Genomic DNA, 19,327 nt, shown 5'->3' on the forward strand with positions numbered 1-19,327 from the left:
GTGACAGGGTGCTAATATGGGGGGGGTGGTTTTTTTTTCTTTTTGGTTGTTGTTGGTGGTCATGGTGGTAGTTCCTTGAAATCTGTTAAGAGGAGCAGTTGTTGCTCTGTCCCTGTGCTTGAACAAATTAATATCTCCATACTGACAGTGGATTAGATAAAATGCACTGGCTTTAGGTTAGCTCTAGTTAAGATGACTGGGCTGCATCAAGATCAGTAAACAGGCTGCCCTCTTGGGCTACGGAATGAATGAACAGTGAGAGATGGGGTTAGAGTGTAACCAACCTTTAACCTTTGTGGCCAGCTGGGAAGGATTGTGGATGGTGTGGATCCACACAACAACTTATGCTCATTTGTGCATTGGTATCACGCATCTTACCCACAAAGCCAAGTTAAAATTCAGTATGTCTTCCACTCTCTGATCTGAAGTAGGCTGTGGGTCTCCTACCTCCTCCTATCCCCCATACCTCAAAGCATTTGGGGAAATGGGGCTTCTATTGCCTAGATAATGGACTCCCTAAAACATTCTTTCTCATTCGGAGCCCTACCCCATCTATCTCTGTGAGGATACAAGGTGAAACACTCATGTGAAGTGAGTTGGTTTTTTTTTTTTAATTAATTTATTTATATTTTACTTTTGGCTGCATTGGGTCTTTGTTGCTGCACGTGGGCTTTCTCTGGTTGCGGTGAGCGGGGGCTACTCTTCTTTGCAGTGTGCGGGCTTCTCATTGCGGTGGCTTCTCTTGTTGAGGAGCTCGGGCTCTAGGCACGCCGGCTTCAGTAGTTGTGGCTCGTGGGCTCTAGAGCGCAGGCTCAGTAGTTGTGGTGCATGGGCTTCGTTGCTCCGCGGCATGTGGGATCTTCCCGGACCAGCGTTCAAACCCTTGTCCCCTACATTGGCAGGCGGATTCTTAACCACTGCACCACCAGGGAAACCCCCTGAAGTGAGTTTTTAATTTGTCACTCACCCCTCAGTCAGAGGCTTCAGCCTCCTTCAACTGGGAGGAGAGGAATCTTTCCAGCTGCTCTGATGACGTTAAATGTATCTCTGGACTCAGTCCACTTGAAATGATGTTTATTTCTGCAAAGGTTTAAAAAGAAAGAAAGGGAAGGGAGGGGAGGAGGGAGAGAAAAAAAGAAAGAGAGATAAAGGAAGAAGGAAAGAGAGGAAGGGAGGGATGGAGGGAGAGAAAAGAGAAAAGAAAAAAGAAAAGAAAAAGAGCTCCTTTGGCTGCCTTGTGGTTTTTTTTGTTGGTGGTGGTATTTGTTTGTTTGCTGCTGCCACACGCATGCAGGATCCTCAGTTCCCCAACCAGGGATCAAACCCGTGCCCCCTGCAGTGGAAGCATGGAGTCTTAACCAATGGACCCCCCCTACCTTGTATTTTAAAATAGCCCAGAGCTCTGTCCCTTCTAGAATATTCTTCTGTTCTTCTCCCAGATAGCCATATAACTTGCTCCCTCATTTCCTTCAGGGCTGTACTCAAAATGCCATATTATCAGAGAGGCCTTCTGTGACTACCCTGTATAAAATGAAACTAACCACCCCCAGCACTCCCTACATGCCCCAACCTGCTGTTTAATTTTTCTCTGTAATGCCACCACTGGACACATTACATACATATATGCTTTTTAACTTTTTTTCCCCTACTTACTCTTCACTCACATTATATATGCATAAAATTCTTTTCCTCTCCCCACCCAATAAAATGTAAGTCACATGAAGGTAGGGACAGGGTCTTTCTGATCAGTCCTTTCTCTGGGACAGTGCCCAACACTGTAGACATAGTAGACATTCAGTAAATACTTGTTTAATGAATAAACGGATGAACTCATTTTTATTTCACTCTCTCAGCGGTATCCTAGGCAGCCGACTTTTAATGTTGGAAGGGGCCCAGCAGACAACCAAGAAATACCATAAATGAATTCCTCAGGGCAGTTTTGTGATTCCGGTGTGTGTGAACAGTTAAACAGTCTGACTAGCCGGCAGTGGGTCGAGACCCCTTCCTTGGAAATTATCCTGAGCTGTTCCCTTGTGGTGGCTGCAAGAGGAAGAAAGGGTCAGCAGTTGCCCTTGTCTCTGAGAGGAAGCCTGTACATGGTACTCATTTTCCACCTATTTCTGGAGCTGTCATACTAAATCCAAGAGGCCTCAACTCTGTGGGAGTTTTTTTCCTTCTAAGGAAGGCTTGTGCGTCAGCTTTCTGTCTGGGAGTCCCCTTTTACCTTTTCATGGCTTTCCCTGGTGAATAGTTGAGCAAATGGGAAAGCACTGATCCTTTGCAATGAAATAGTAAAACCTCTGATAAGCCCAGCCTTGGTTCACTCTTCTTTTTTTTTTTGCGGTAGTGGGCCTCTCACTGCTGCGGCCTCACCCGCCGCGGAGCACAGGCTCCGGACGCGCAGGCCCAGTGGCCATGGCCCACGGGACCCTCCTGGACCGGGGCACGAACCCGCATCCCCCGCACCAGCAGGCGGACTCCCAACCACTGTGCCATCAGGGAAGCCCCACTCTTTTTTTAATATTTATTTTTTGTTTGTTTAGTTTGGGGAAGATATTGGGGAGGGGGGTGCACAGGGTAACAGGAATTCTCTATTTGAAGTTTTATAGCCTCTTTTAAACACAGAGCATGAAATGATGAGCTGTTGAATAATAAATATGTTTTATATATAAATTATTAGTACACAGTTCTTTTGTGTTCCCTCCCCCATGTGTCTTAATTTGGATTCAAGTTTCAGGTGCAAGTAATTTATTTGGAAATGCAGTAAATATCAGAGGAGTGGAAAAGTGAAATAGGGGAAAGAAGGATGATTTAGTGAGCCAACTACTACTGTGGGCAATTGGAGTTTGATTCTGAGGGGAAAGGGTATAGAACACACACTTCAGGGTTATTCTACCTGGGATCTAGGCAGCTGGGATATGAGTCATTGCTGGAGTCTGCTCACAGGGAGTGTTCATTCCCTAGAGTACCCTGCAGCCTCCTGAGCTTTCGAGAAGCCCTTAGGCAAAGAGATATGGATACTGGCAGTTGGAGATCAGGTACACTAAGCAGTAAGGCCTGAGGGACTTGAGCAGGGTATGAAGGAGTGAGTTACCCGTGCTTCCTGTTTCTGTTAAAACAGTAGACTACATGAGCACTTTATCTTTCCTCTTTCCTTTGCCTTTTCCTACCACATCTTTACCTGTGGGTGGCTCAGGGCTCAAATCTATCTTGCCTTGACTTTTGTGAATCAACAGGCACCTTGTTTCTCATAATGGCACCTAGTGATCTCGACTTCATGGCAGGGTAGCTGTGTACCTACATGTATATTTTCTACTTGGTTTAAGCTCCTTGAGAACCCGGGTATTACCTTATATATCTTTGTAAACACCAGAGTGCCTGGCATATAAGTGCTCGGTTCGTGTGTAATTAATGAATTTTTTCCCCTAACTATTGATAGTAGGTAGTTTTGCCAAACAGGCTGTGAGAGAAAAGCCTTTGGGCTCCTGAATTTCAACTTCCTAACTTCAAACAAGATAGTGTCATTAAACTGCAGGGAGTTACTGGATGGACCCTAAGTCAAGACAATGAAGGTTCATCTTTTCGTTTTTTCTTCTATTTTTAAGGGGAAAATATTTAAGTATAATTGTAGTGATAAGTACATTAACATTGTTGTGTAACCATCACGAGCATCTATCTCCAAAAGTTTTTCATCTTGCACAAGTGAAACTCTGTACCCATTAAACACTAACTCCCCTCCCTCCCCTGCCCCCAGCTCTTGGTAACCACCATTCCACTTTGTCTTTATGAATTTGACTACTCACTTACTCTAGGAACCTCATAAGTGGAATCATACAGTATTTGTCTTTTTGTAACTGGCTTATTTCACTTCGCATAAGGTTCAAGATTCATCCATGTTGTAGCTTGTGTCAGAATTTCCTTCCTTTTAAAATCTGAATACTATTGCGTCGTGTGTATGCACCGCGTTTTGTTTATACATTCATCTCTTGCTGGACACTTGGGTTGCTTCCCTCTTTGGCTGTTGTGAATAAAGCTGCTATGAACATTGTTATATAAATATCTCTAAGAGATCTTGCATTCAGTTCTTTTAGCTATATACCCAGAGGTGGAATTGATGAATCATATAGTGATTTTATTTTTAATTTTTTGAAGAACTATTTTCTGTTTCTTTTTGATAGTAACCATCCTAATGAGTGTGAGGTGGTATCTCCTTGTGGTTTTGATATTCATTTCCCTAATGATTAGTGATGTTGAGTATCTTTTTGTGTGCTTATTGGCCATTTGTATATGGCCATTGTACATTTCTTCTTTGGAAAATGTCTGTTCAAGTACTTTGCCCAGTTTTAAAATCCTGAGGTCTTTGGTTTCTGTTGTTGAGGAAACTTTTAAATTGAAGTGTAACACGATTAGACTTTGAGTTTCCTTATTTTCAACATACTTATGTAGTGACTCGTCAAGCAACTGTGAGCCAGCAGTTTAGGGATTTTCAGCTCTGATCTGGCTTACATCATTCCTTCACAGAGTAATCATAGACTCTTAGAACTAAATGAGCCTCAGAGGGTATCTTAGTCTGTTATGGCTGCCATAACAAAATACCATGGACTGGGTGGCTTATAATTTCAGTAATTTCTTTCTCACAGTTCTGGAGGCTGGAAGTCCAAGATCAGGGTGCCAACCTGATTGGGTTCTGGTGAAGGCCGTCTTCCTGGTTGCAGCCTGCTGACTTCTCACTGTTTCCTCACATGGCAGAAGGGGCTAGGGAGCTCTGCCGGGTCTCTTTTACAAGAGTGCTAATCCCATTTATGAGGGCTCCACCCTTAAGGCCCAATCACCCCCCAAAGGCCCCACCTCCTAATATTATCACATTGGGCATTAGGATTTGAACATGTGAATTTGGGGGGACACAAACATGTAGACCATAGCAATGAGCAACCAGATGAGGAAACTGAACCCACTTCTTTTTCCACTGTGCCCTGAGCCAGATCACCTAACCCCTGTGGATAGCACTTTCTTCATCTTTGAACATGAGTCTCTTTCCCTCCTTTCTCATGTTATTACTAGTGTTTTGAAGACTGGTAAATTGATTTTTAATGATTACAAAGTATTTAGTAATGTATTCATTAGGCATGAGGTTGTGTATATGTTGGACTTACACTTTTTGGATATTTGCAGTGTCATTTTTAAGTCAGAAATTTACTTTTAGAATGGAAATGCATTTCTTTTATTTATTTATTTTATTTTACTTTTGGCTGTGTTAGGTCTTCGTTTCCGTGCAAGGGCTTTCTCTAGTTGTGGCAAGCGGGGGCCACAATTCATCGCGGTGTGCGAGCCTCTCATTGCGGCATCTCTTGTTGCGGAGCACAGGCTCCAGACGCGCAGGCTCAGTAGTTGTGGCTCACGGGCCTAGTTGCTCCGTGGCATGTGGGATCTTCCCAGACCAGGGCTCGAACCCGTGTCCCCTGCATTAGCAAGCAGATTCTCAACCACTGCGCTACCAGGGAAGCCCAGAAATTTTCTTTAGAAAACTGTAGGCCTTTATTTTTCTGGGGGAATAAGCAGATGGGACCAAAAGGTAGGAAGTAATGCTGACCTAAACTTAAAGCAAAGCACTTTTGTTAATCTTTGGAAATAAATGAACTCTCAGAATTGCTCACTGGTTGCTATTAGACAGTGCTCTTATGAGTCCTAATTAAAACAGATCTGGCTTAGTGTCCTCTCTTTCTGAGATCAGGCAGTTTGAAGCTGCCTCATAAAAGGGGATTGCTTACGTCTCTGTCATTAACTCATAGCTGGGTTGGCAATGGCTTCCTGCTCAAAGATGTAGATGACAACAGGGAAGTTCAGGATGCTTGGGCTTGCATAACAGATCTCTTGGGAAGCTCCTAAATTTAAAAAAATTTTTTGAGAGATTGGTTCAAGATGGCAGAGCAGAAAGACGTGCTCTCACTCCCTCTTGTGAGAACAGCAGAATCACAACTAACTGTTGAACAGTCATCGACAGGAAGACACTGAAACTCACCAAAAAGGATACCCCACATCCAAGGACAAAGGAGAAGCCACAATGAGACGGTAGGAGGGGCACAATCACAATAAAATCAAATCCCATAACTGCTGGGTGGGTGACTCACAAACTGGAGAACACTTATACAACAGAAGTCCACCCACTGGAGTGAAGGTTCTGAGCCCCACATCAGGCTTCCCAACCTGGGGATCCGGCAACAGGAGGAGGAATTCCTAGAGAATCAGACTTTGAAGGCTAGCGGGATTTGATTGCAGGACTTCGACAGGACTGGGAGAAACAGACACGCCACTCTTGGAGGGCACACACAAAGTAGTGTGCGCATCGGGATCCAGGGGAAGGAGCAGTGACCCCATAGGAGACTGAACCAGACCTACCTGCTAGTGTTGGAGGGTCTCCTGCAGAGGCAGTGTGTGGCTGTGTCTCACCGTGAGGACAGGGACACTGGCAGCAGAAGTTCTGGAAAGTACTCCTTGGTGTGAGCCCTCCCAGAGTCTGCCATTAGCCCCACCAAAGAGCCCGGGTAGGCTCCAGAGTTGGGTCACCTCAGGCCAAGCAACCAACAGGGAGGGAATCCAGACCCACCCATAAGCAGACAAGTGGATTAAAGTTTTACTGAGCTCTGCCAACCAGAGCAACAGCCAGCTCTACCCACCACCAGTCCCTCCCATCAGGAAACCTGCACAAGCCTCTTAGATAGCCTCATCCACCACAGGGCAGAGAGCAGAAGCAAGAAGAACTACAATCCTGCAGCCTGTGGAACAAAAACCACAATCACAGAAAGATAGAAAAGATGAAAAGGCAGAGGACTAGGTACCAGATGAAGGAACAAGATAAAACCCCAGAGAAACAACTAAATGAAGTGGAGATAGGCAACCTTCCAGAAAAAGAATTCAGAATAATGACAGTGACGATGATCCAGGACCTCAGAAAAAGAATGGAGGCAAAGATTGAGAAGATGCAAGAAATGTTTAACAAAGACCTAGAAGAATTAAAGAACAAACACCTAGAAGAATTAAAGAAAAAACAAACAGAGATGAACAATACAATAACTGAAATGAAAACAACACTAGAAGGAATCAGTAGCAGAATAACTGAGGCAGAAGACCAGATAAGTGACCTGGAAGACAGAATGGTGGAATTCACTGCTGCGAAACAGAATAAAGAAAAAAGAATGAAAAGAAATGAAGACAGCCTAAGAGACCTCTGGGACAACATTAAACGCAACAACATTCGCATTATAGGGGTCCCAGAAAGAAAAGAGAGAGAGAAAGGACCCGAGAAAATATTTGAAGAGATTATAGTCGAAAACTTCCCTAATATAGGAAAGGAAATAGCCACCTAAGTCCAGGAAGCTCAGAGAGTCCCAGGCAAGGTAAACCCAAGGAGAAACATGCCGAGACACATAGTAATCAAATTGGCAAAAATTAAAGACAAAGAAAAATTATTGAAAGCAACAAGGGGGCTTCCCTGGTGGCGCAGTGGTTGAGAGTCCGCCTGCCGAGTTCGTGCCCCGGTCTGGGAAGATCCCACATGCCGCAGAGCGGCTAGGCCCGTGAGCCATGGCCGCTGGGCCTGTGCATCCGGAGCCTGTGCTCCGCAACGGGAGAGGCCACAACAGTGAGAGGCCCACGTACCGCAAAAACAAAACAAAACAAAAAAAGCAACAAGGGAAAAACAACAAATAACGTACAAGGGAACTCTCATAAGGTTAACAGCTGATTTCTCAGCAGAAACTCTACAAGCCAGAAGGGAGTGGCGTGACATATTTAAAATGGTGAAGGGGAAGAACCTACAACCAAGATTACTCTACCCGGCCAAGATCTCATTCAGATTCGACAGAGAAATCAAAAGCTTCACAGACAAGCAAAAGCTAAGAGAATCCAGCACCGCCAAAGCAGCTCTGCAACAAATGCTAGAGGAACTTCTCTAAGTGGGAAACACAAGAGAAGAAAAGGACCTAAAAAACCAACCCATAACAATTAAGAAAACGGTAATAGGAACATAATATCGATAATTACCTTAAACGTGAATGGATTAAGTGCTCCAACCAAAAGACACAGGCTCGCTGAATAGATACAAAAACAAGATCCATCTATATGCTGTACACAAGAGACCTGCCTCAGACCTAGGAACACATACAGACTGAAAGTGAGGAGATGGAAAAAGATATTCCATGCAAATGGAAATCAGAAGAAAACTGGAGTAGCAATACTCACATCAGGTAAAACAGACTTTAAAATAAAGACTTCCTTGTTACAAGAGACAAGGAAGGACACTACATAATGATCAAGGGATCAATCCAAGAAGAAGATATAACAATTATAAATCTATATGCACCCAAGATAGGAGCACCTCAATACATAAGGCAACTGCTAACAGCTTTAAAAGAGGAAATCAACAATAACACAATAATAGTGGGGGACTTTAACACCTTACTTAAACCAATGGACAGATCGTGCAAACAGAAAATTAATAAGGAAACACAAGCGTTAAATGACACAGTAGACGAGATAGATTTAATTGATAGTTATAGCACATTCCATCCATAAACAGCAGATTACACTTCTTCTCAGCACACACGGAATATCCTCCAGGATAGATCACATCTTGGGTCACAAATCAAGCCTCAGTAAATTTAACAAAATTGAAATCATATCAAGCATCTGTTCTGACCACAATGCTATGAGATTAGAAATCAGTTACAGGGAAAAATAACGTAAAAAACACAAACACATGGAGGCTAAACAACACATTACTAAATAACCAAGAGATCACTGAAGAAATGAAAGAGGAAATAAAAAAATACCTAGAGACAAATGACAGTGAAAACAAGACGATCCAAAACCTATGGGATGCAGCAAAAGCAGTTCAAAGAGGGAAGTTTATAGCAAGACAAGCCTACCTCAAGAAACAAGAAAAGTCTCAAATAAACAATCTAACCTTACACCTAAAGGAACTAGAGAAAGAAGAACAATCTACAGATTCAATGCAATCCCTGTCAAATTACCAATGGCATTTTTTACAGAACTAGAACAAAAAATCTTAAAATTTGCATGGAGACACAAAAGACCCCGAATGGGCAAAGCAGTCTTGAGGGAAAACAACGGAGCTGGAGGAATCAGACTCCCTGACTTCGGACTATACTACAAAGCTACTGTAATCAAGACAATATGGTACTGGCACAAAAACAGAAATACAGATCAATGGAACAGGATAGAAAGCACAGAGATAAACCCACGCACCTGTGGTCAACTAATCTATCACAGAGGAGGCAAGGATATACAATGGAGAAAAGACAGTCTCTTCAATAAGTGGTGCTGGGAAAACTGGACAGCTACATGTAAAAGAATGAAATTAGAACACTCCCTAACACCGTACACAAAAATAAACTCAAAATGGATTAGAGACCTAAATGTAAGACTGGACACTATAAAACTCTTAGAGGAAAACGTAGGATGAACACTCTTTGACATAAATCACAGCCAGATCTTTTTTTGATCCACCTCCTAGAGTAATGGAAATAAAAACAAAAATAAACAAATGGGACATAATGAAATTTAAAAGCTTTTGCACAGCGAAGGAGACTATAAACAAGACGAAAAGACTACCTTCAAAATGGGAGAAAATATTTGCAAAAGAATCAATGGACAAAAGGTTAATCTCCAAAATATATAAACAGCTCATGCAGCTCAATATTAAAAAAACAGACAACCCAATCGAAAAATGGGCAGAAGACAGACCTAAATAGACATTTCTCCAAAGAAGACATACAGATGACCAAGAAGCACATGAAAAGCTGCTCAACATCACTAATCATTAGAGAAATGCAAATCGAAACTACAATGAGGTATCACCTCACACCAGTTTGAATGGGCATCATCAGAAATGCTACAAACAACAAATGCTGGAGAGGGTGTGGAGAAAAGGGAGCTGTCTTCCACTGTTGGTGGGAATGTAAATTGTTACAGCAACTATGGAGAACATTATGGAGGGTCCTTAAAAAACTAAAAATAGAATTACCATATGACCCAGCAATCCCACTATTGGGCATATACCCAGAGAAACTGATAACTCAAAAAGACACATGCACCCCGGTGTTCATTGCAGCACTATTTACAGTAGCCAGGTCATGGAAGCAACCTAAATGCCTCTCGACAGAGGAATGGATAAAGAAGTTGTGGTATATATATACAGTGGAATATTACTCAGCCATAAAAAGGAAGGAGATTGGGTCATTTGTAGAGACGTGGATGGATCTAGGGACTGTCATACAGAGTGAAGTAAGGTAGAAAGAGTAAAACCAATATCATATATTAACACATATATGTGGAACCTAGAAAAATGATACAGTTGAATGGTTTGCAGGGCAGAAATTGAGACACAGATGTAGAGAACAAACGTATGGACACCAAGGGGGGAAAGTGGCGGGCTGGGGGGAGGGGCGTGGTGTGATGAATTGGGAGACTGGGAGTGACATATATACGCTAATATGTATAAAATGGGTAATAAGAACCTGCTGTATAAAAAAATAAAATTCAAAAAAATTTTTTTTGAAAAATTGTGGTAAAATATACATAACATGGAACTTACCACTAAAACCATTTTAAAATGTACAGCTTCGTGGCATTAAGTACATTCACATTGTTGTGTAACTATCACAACTGTCCATCTCCAGAACTTTTTCATCTTCCCAAAGTGAAACTCTGTACTCGTTGAAGAGTAGCTGCCCATTTCTCCCTTACCCCCAGTCCTTGGCAACTACCATTCTGCTTTCTGTCTCTATGAATTTGACTACTCTTGGTTCCTCATGTAAGTTGAATCATACAACGTTTGTCTTGTTGTATATGGCTTATTTCACTTAGCATAATGTCTTCAAGTTTTACCCATGTTGTAGCATGTGTCTGAATTTCGTTTTTAAGGCTAAATAATATTCCATTGTATGGATATATACCACATTTTGTTTATGTGTTCATCCATTGATGAACATTTAGTTTGTTTGGCTGTTGTGAACCTTCTGCTCTGAACATTGGTGTACAGATATCTCTAGTCCCTGCTTTCAATTCTTTGACATATACCTAGGAGTAGAATTTCTGGGTTATATGGTAGTTCTATGTTTAACTTTTTGCAGAATCTCTATACTGTGTTCCACAGTGTGTGCGCCATTATATAGTCCCACCAGCAATGTGCAGTGGGTACCAACTTCTCCACCTCCTCACCAACGCTTGTTTTCTGTTTGTTTGCTTTTGGTAATCGCCATCCTAATGGGTGTGACGTGGTACCTCATTGTGGTTTTCATTTTCATTGCCATAATGATCAGTGATGTTAAACATCTTTTCACATTATTGGCGATTTGTATATTTTCTTTGGAGAAATGTCTGTTCAAGTCCTTTGCCCATTTTTGCCCATTTTTAAATCAGGTTGTTTGGTTGTTGCCAAGTTTTAGCCAGTTAGCCTTTTGATTTGCAAATACTTTTAAGAGAGTGTTTGCTCTGTGGTGCCCTATGAATATATGTTCATTTATCTTGTTTATTTTTAAAAACCTTTTTCTGTATAGATAGATAGGTAGATAGATTATCAATCAATACATAAGTAATAAATAGATTTTTTTTGTCCCAACAGTATATCCTTTCAGGCTCTGATGACTTCAACCTGTACATGTGGAGAATTCCTGCAGATCCAGAAGCAGGTGAGTGTATCCCGAGTGTGAACCTGCTGCTAATGTTGGCTCTATTGACCTCCTGCGTGCTGTGCCCTGAAAGGGCAGATCTTTAGCAGTAGAGGAAGATATTTCTCTTTTAATACAAAAAATTTTTTGGAAAGTGACCAAAGTAAATTTTAAAATAAAAATTAGGAGCCAAATTTAGCTATAACCTTCATGCATACTCTTATCTGACATAATCATGCTCAGCTTTTTTTCCTCCTAAGAACTTTTCTTTAGACTTCATAGATCTCCTTTATGTCCATTTTCCTCTCTCCTGTTTCACACTTGGAGTATTATTACCTTGCTTTTTACATGCTTTTCCTTTATTATTCATGTGCACATTCCTGCTTATGACTCTACAAACAGTTGGTAGGGCCTCTGCCTTTCTTTTAGCCTCCCTGGTGATGTTAGGTAAAGGGAAACTTTCTTTGTTGATGGACAGATATACTCCCTGGAGTTTGGCTAACCCCAGACATGAGAGAAATTAGGAAGAAATATTTCTGCTTTTGCTCTAGATGTATTCTGAAAAAGAGCCTGCTACTTTCCATAAATTTGGACCTAGGCCATCTGAGCTTTCAGGCAGTGCGGACCATTCTTCATTCTTTTTTTTTTTTGCGATACGTGGGCCTCTCACTGTTGTGGCCTCTCCCGTCGCGGAGCACAGGCTCCGGACGCGCAGGCTCAGTGGCCATGGCTCACAGGCCCAGCCGCTCCGCGGCATGTGGGATATTCCCGGACCAGGGCACAAACCTGTGTCCCCTGCATTGGCAGGCGGACTCTCAACCACTGCGCCACCAGGGAAGCCCTCTTCATTCTTGATAATAGTGTCCTCACGTGCTCAGATGAGTGTTACACTGGTTGCTTCCTACTGGTAGAAAAATGTCTATTTTTTGTTCTCAGGACAGCTCAGTACAGCCATCTGCTCCAGGTGATACATGGCATCAAACTGGAAAATGGCCATCAGGAAAGTAATAGAGGACTGTGCTGATTATATTACACAAGATGTGTCTAGTGCTCAGAGTCTAGGAAAGTTGTTGGCTTGCCTATTGCTGAATTAACAATATTGTTACCAAACATCTGCCTTTCAAAACTTGTCGAGGCTTACTTTTGGAAACTATCCTGTTGCTGTGGTCTGGTTACTAAACAAGTTACAAAAGACCTTTTTCCCCTTCTGGAATTTGGAAAGCATGAGTGAAGCATCTTACCTTTGAAGCACTACCAGATGGGACAGCAACAGTCTATCTGAACAAAAAGTGATGTTCCAGCACTAGAGATAGTTCTGTATTAAGTCTCCCACCCCCGTAAGTCCTAGATTGATTAGCTGAGAAATAATCTATGGGCTTAATTGTATCTTTTACCTGATCTTGAAAAGCTTTTCATTATTAAGTCAGTGTGGCTTTTAAAACAGAAAGTGGATCATCCCCTCCCCCAGGACTGTCCTCTGGAATCTTTTTCATGTTTGTATTGAGAGAAGGGGAAAGAATTAGCAGTAGTATTGTAGATTTTTTCACCTCCTGCTGATTTCTATACTGACTTAGGGTACAGGCCACTGTTAGGCTGTCTTTATATGTAGATGGGTATGCAATCTCTGGGTTGGCAGGGACCCTCATAGCTGATTTAGGATTCCAGTATCAAAACTGCGAAATGGGTGCCTGGACCTTCCAAGGATTGTATAGGCACAGCTGGTTTAAAGGAATCCATTTCTAGATTCTCCAATTCCATGTGTATTGTCCTTTCCCACCCCCCCTTTTCCCTTTGTCCTTCCCCCACTTTACAGAAAAACAAACAAACAAGCAGACAAACAAAAAACACCAGAAAATTGGAAGTACTCCAGAAATTTCTGGCCACTTGAACCTTGGCATGGTGCATTGCCCTAAGGTGTAAAAACCTCTAAGATGCCAAAAAAGCTGAAGTATCCTTTAATCATAGGGCTATAACCCAACCCTCCACCATCTTCTACCTTATCTTCTTATGCACTTACAATAAATTGCTCCTTTTTATAATAATTGGTTTTTATAAAACATTAAAAGTATATCTGTTTTGATCAATTGTGTTCCAGTAAGTATTGTAATGGTAACTCAAATCCAATACAGAAATGTTAACACTTAGAGCCTTACAGTCACAGTAAATAAAGAAAATTTTAAGTTTGTAATTATATTTTTATTGGTGAAACTATGATAGATTTTCATTAAAATATATTAGGTTGAAATTTGGGGGGAGGTAGATAAAGTAGAAATATTATTTCAAGGAGGAAAAGGGAATGATATAAAATTTCTATTAAAAAATAAATTGTTAGACGTCAGATTCCACATAGGATGCAGTAGGTAGCTCCTATTGCAATAAGTACAAAAATCAAATTACAAAAGCCATATTTTTAAAGATGTCAGAGAGCTGTGGTTACAAAGTCTGTGAGGAGAACTGAAGTTCAGAAGAAGGAAGAGCCCTTCCTAACTGAGCAGAAGGTGCTGGCCATGTTCTTTCCTGAGGGCATCTATGCACAGGCTGTAGTTTGGGCTGCCATGGACAGACTCTACCAGGGTCAAAAGAAATCAGAGTTTTCGATGGCCACATGTGTTGATAGGATAGACTGGATTCTAGAGGAACCCCAAACACATGACCAGTCTTCCCTATAGGACATTTGCTGGGTGCTGGGGTTGCCCTGGGAGCTAGGGGGCTAGGCTGGAAAGCAGAATGAAATGCCCACAGTATACAGTGCTTAGGAGACAAAGTTCCCCTAGTGGGAAGGTCCTGCTCCACAGGGCATTTTGAACCTACTTGGGAAAGGATGATAAAGAGGTAAGATTAAAACCTCCAAAGAACAGAATGTTCAGAGCAGAGAACAGAGGTTTGACAGGCTCTCCATCAAAAGTCCAAAAGGACTACACTTGAGGATGGAGCTGGGCCAGAAAGGCCGAGTGTAATATCCTACAATCTCCTGGTACGTAAGTAGGACACGAACTTCCATTAGTGGAAGAGATCTGCAACAAGCACGCCACAGGTCTTGCCTTTGAGACATTTGAAACCAGAAGTAGACGTGGGACTTCCCTGGTGGTCCAGTGGTTGGGAATCTGCCTTCCAATGCAGGGGACGCGGGTTCAGTCCCTGGTCAGGGAACTAAGATCCCACTTGCCGTGGGGCAACTAAGCCCACACGCCACAATTAAAGAGCCACCGTGCCACAACTAGAGAGAAGCCCTCGTGCCACAACGAAAGATCCTGCATGCCACAACGAAGATCGCACGTGCCACAGCTAAGAACAGATGCAGCCAAGTAAGTATTTTTAAAAAAAGAAGAAGTAGACTTATTCAACCCAGTGCTGACCTGGTTCCTTCTGATTGGATTGAGGGTGATCAGCCCCTTCTTTTCTCAAGAGTGGAATGGGTAAATGCATATGGAGGAAACAGCTTTCATCTCTCTATTAGTTTGCTAGGGCTGCCATAACAAAATCCCACAGACTGTAAACATCAGAACCATATTTTCTCACAGTTCTGGAGGCTAGATGTTCAAGATCAAGGTTCTGAGAAGTTCGATTTCTCCTGAGGCCTCTCTCCTTTGGCTTGCAGATGACTGCCTCCTCATTGTGTTCTCACATGGCCTTTTCTCTGTGTACATACATCGCTGGTGTCCCTTCCTCTTCTTATGAGGACATCAATCTTATTGGATTAGAATCCTTCCCTTATGACTTTGTTTAACCTTAATTATCTCCTTAAAGCCCCTCTCTCCAAATAGTCACATTGGGAGTTGGGGCTTCAACATACGAATTTGCAAGAGACACAGTTCAGTCCATAGCAGTCTCCATGGTTCTTTATCCTCAATGTCCAGCATACAATAAAAAAATTATGAGACATGAAAATGTGGTCAGTAATCAAAAGAAGCCAACCCACAATATAATCTACATATTGAAGTCAAACACTCAGGAACTTGAAATACTGTAAATGTGATAAAGAAAATAGAAATGATGGATGGACAAAATGGATAAAAAGATGGAGAATTTCAACAGAGAATTGGAATCTACCTAGAAAAAAAAATCATGTAGAACTGAAAAATATGTCTAAAACTAAGAATTTTTTGGATTTGTTTAACCTTGAGAGGACAGGCTTGGTGAATAGAAGACAGGTCAATAAAAGACATTCAAACTGAAGGACAATAAGAATGGAGAATGGAAAAAGCAAAGCAGAGAGTGTAAGAGACAAGTGGGACACAGGTGATCTAACATATGAAATTGGAATCCCAGAAGGATAAAAGAGAGAAAGTGAAGCAGAGCAATATATGAAGAGATAATGACTGAAAGTTTCCAGAACAAATGAAATATGCCAATTCTCAGATTCAAGAAACTCAGTAACCAGAAGCGGAATAAATAAACACAACACACCTAGGCATATCATGTCAGACTGTTGAAAATGAAAGATAATGAGAAAAAGCCCAAAAGCAGTCTGAGAAAATGGACAAATTACCTGTAAATAAGCAACAATAAGATTGATGGTCAAATTATGGAAGCCAGAATATAGTAGAATGATATCCCTAAAGTGCTTAAAGAATTAAAACCTGCCAACCTAGAATTCTAGGGAACCTAGAATCCAGGGAAAATATCTTTCAAAATTATAGGTAAAATAGAAGACATTTTAGAAAAAAGAAATTATAGAATTTTAATATAATCACTTAGCAGCCCTCAGTGAATTAATGCCTCTAAACATTGAGCATCTACAGCTGTTCACATCACAAAAAGAAAGACAACTAGACATTAAGAGTCTCCTGATGAAGAAACACAATGGTGCCTAAGGTCTTGCAAAATAAAATAACCCTGAATCTAATCAGACCTCAGGATCCAGCTTTCAATTTGCAGGTAGCACAGAGGACAGAGGAGTGTTCTGTAGTACGTTGTGAGGATATAGGTCAAATGATCTGTGTTCTTCAACAAGTATTTACATTTTGGTGAGAAAAGGAAGGATGGACAGGAGAAAATCTATTGTATAAGAAACCCAAAAGATATATTAAAACAAAAAACAGGCAAAACTAAAGTATTTAGAAGGGAATTCCCTGGCAGTCCAGTGGTTAGGACTCTGAGTTTTCACTGCCGAAGGCCCAGGTTCGATCCCTGGTCGGGGAACTAAGATCCCACAAGCTGCACGGTGTGACCCAAGAATAAATAAATAAATAAAGTATTTAGGAATGCATACTTGGATGAATAAAATTATTTTAAAAAGCAGGGAAGCGATTAATGTACAAGTCAGGATAATGATTTCTTTAGGGGAGGGAAGGGGTTGTAATAGGAATGAAGCATATAGAGGCCTCTGAATGGCCAGGAAAAATTCCATTTCTTGAGACCTGGGTGTTGGTTATACAGGTGTTCACGTTAAAAAACTTCATTAAGCTATACTTTTTTTTTTTTTTTTTTTTTGCGGTACGCGGGCCTCTCACTGCCGTGGCCTCTCCCGCCGCGGAGCACAGGCTCCAGACGTGCAGGCCCAGCGGCCATGGCCCACGGGCCCAGCCGCTCCGCAGCATGCGGGACCCTCCCGGACTGGGGCACGAACCCGCATCCCCCGCATCATCAGGCGGACTCCCAACCACTGCACCACCAGGGAAGCCCCTAAACTATACTTTTTATGCTGTTTTCTGTATCCTTTTTATACTCCTTGATGAAAAAAGAAAAAAAAATCAGTGAATAAACATTGGACAAAGAATAGATCACAAAAGAAATAAAATTTTCTTAAATGAATAAAAATGAAAACATGATATCCCAGCAGAAGCATTCACATTCTGCATGTATTTAGTCCAGATCAGTGGTCTGTAGAATTTTCTGTTCGCATACATATCCCCACAATAATTTTTTTTTGAGTTATAACTTACATATATTAAAGTACACTTTTATTTAGGAATAACTTAAACCCTCTGCTAGGTTGCCCCCCATGATAGGGTGCTTGTTGCCCCAGGGCAACTCCAGTGATTAGAAAGTTCTTACATGTAGGCTCTCTATTTTTAAATGTTGGCAATTCATAGTTTTTAAAAACATTTAGAAAGGTTCAGCAAGCCAAACATAACATAAAAGGGCTAAATGTGGCCTTGAGTTCTAGCTTTGAATGCTTAGATAACGAAAAATCTGTCAGGAAATTCCTCATCTAATCTACTGCCATTTTGACTTAAACAAATCTGGAAAAGGCTGTGCTCGCTCTCTCTGTTCATGCCAGTTGAAAGTAAGATACTGAGGCAGGCTGTGGGAGGAAGCTGGCTTCTTGTTATATGCCTTAATGGCATAATCAGATGACACGCAATCTGCATTTATTGAATACCTGCTGTGTGCTTCTCAGTGTGAGCCACAAGCAAGAGCATCTTTTTCTTCTCCATTCTCCTGTTCAGAAAGACTGACAGTCACTGGAGACATTTTTTTGCTACACAAACTCTAAAGAGATGAAGTTTATTTATTATATAAACAACACAGAATTAGGCAGTTGGCTAAGTAATTCACATAGGGCTTCCTCAATCATTTCAAGATGTAAGAACTAATACCCACTGTAAAACTTCCTACCTGGAGGATTAGGCTCAATTTTTTTAGTTGATGTCAAATAATTACTCATTTCTCAAAATCTCTTTAAAAATCAGAGGAAGGAACTGGGGATTTTGCTGTAGCAAAGAAAAAGCCCATCAGAATATATTTTACACCTACGAAGTACGTAGGAAGAGCATCTGTTTCTATGTGATAATTCCGAAGATAAAATAAACAGGCTGGCCGTTATCTATAGAGCCAGTATGATGTATGGGAAGGAGCGTTAGGCTTAAGATCATACCTGGATTCAAGTCTGCAGTACTTCCAGTAACCAAATGATTGAGTGATTCTAGGCAGGTTATATAACAGCAGTTGTCTGAGTCTCAGTTTCTTCTGTAAAATTGCTACCTCCACCCCCCGCCCTACCACCTCATATCGTGGATGACTTAACAGCCTTGGAGGCTTTCTGAAAACTAGGTGCTTTCAAATGTAAGACATTGTTAACTGCTGTGTGTAAGATCAATGCCCATAGATCCATAATTTCCAGAGCATTGCTGCCTAGTAACCTAGGTAATAGACGTAATGGGTTTACATTTGGTAGATGTTGGTGTCTTTGGAAAATATTCATACGGCCTTCTCCTTCCCTTTTCCCTAATTCTTGTTGGAAAGGACTTTAGAGTTTTCACTGATAGAATTGCTTCCCCTGAGATATGCCTCTACACTAAGACCTTACTATTTATGGAAAGAAGCATAATGTAATAGAGTTGGTAGGCCTGGGTTTAAATTCCTGATGCATTTGTCTCTTAGTTGGAGGCTTTGGAAAAATTGTTTAATCTTGCCAAACTTTCTTCATCTGTAAAATAAGAATATTAACAATGCAAACAATAACAACAGTAGTAATAATATCTGCTTTCTTAGGGATATTGTGAGGGTGCTCAGTAGCTACTAAATGTTGCTATTCCTCATTTTAAAAGCTTTCTCCCTTTTAACTTTCCTCTGAAAAACTCCTTGGAGACCAAGCCATGGTGCTCATCTGGTGCCCTCCTGAATGGTCAGTTGAGTTTTTCTTGCATGAAGGCTGCTCTTGACTCATCAGTAGTTTAAGAGGGGGGAAGTTATAC

At 41.4% G+C, this 19,327-nt stretch overlaps 1 protein-coding gene across 5 annotated transcripts in view; it reads left to right on the forward strand.

The window, feature by feature from the left end:
- Window positions 1-19,327, forward strand: part of DCAF5 (DDB1 and CUL4 associated factor 5) — a 94,865-nt gene that overhangs the window by 61,045 nt on the left and 14,493 nt on the right. For all 5 annotated transcript variants that reach the window (XM_067732340.1, XM_067732317.1, XM_067732323.1 and 2 more), the window contains one exon: window positions 11,642-11,708. In XM_067732340.1, coding sequence (XP_067588441.1) covers window positions 11,642-11,708 — 67 coding nt within the window. The remainder of the gene's footprint in view (window positions 1-11,641; window positions 11,709-19,327) is intronic.

This window comes from Pseudorca crassidens, chromosome 1 (genome assembly GCF_039906515.1).
Source record: "Pseudorca crassidens isolate mPseCra1 chromosome 1, mPseCra1.hap1, whole genome shotgun sequence".
Taxonomy (NCBI): domain Eukaryota; kingdom Metazoa; phylum Chordata; class Mammalia; order Artiodactyla; family Delphinidae; genus Pseudorca; species Pseudorca crassidens.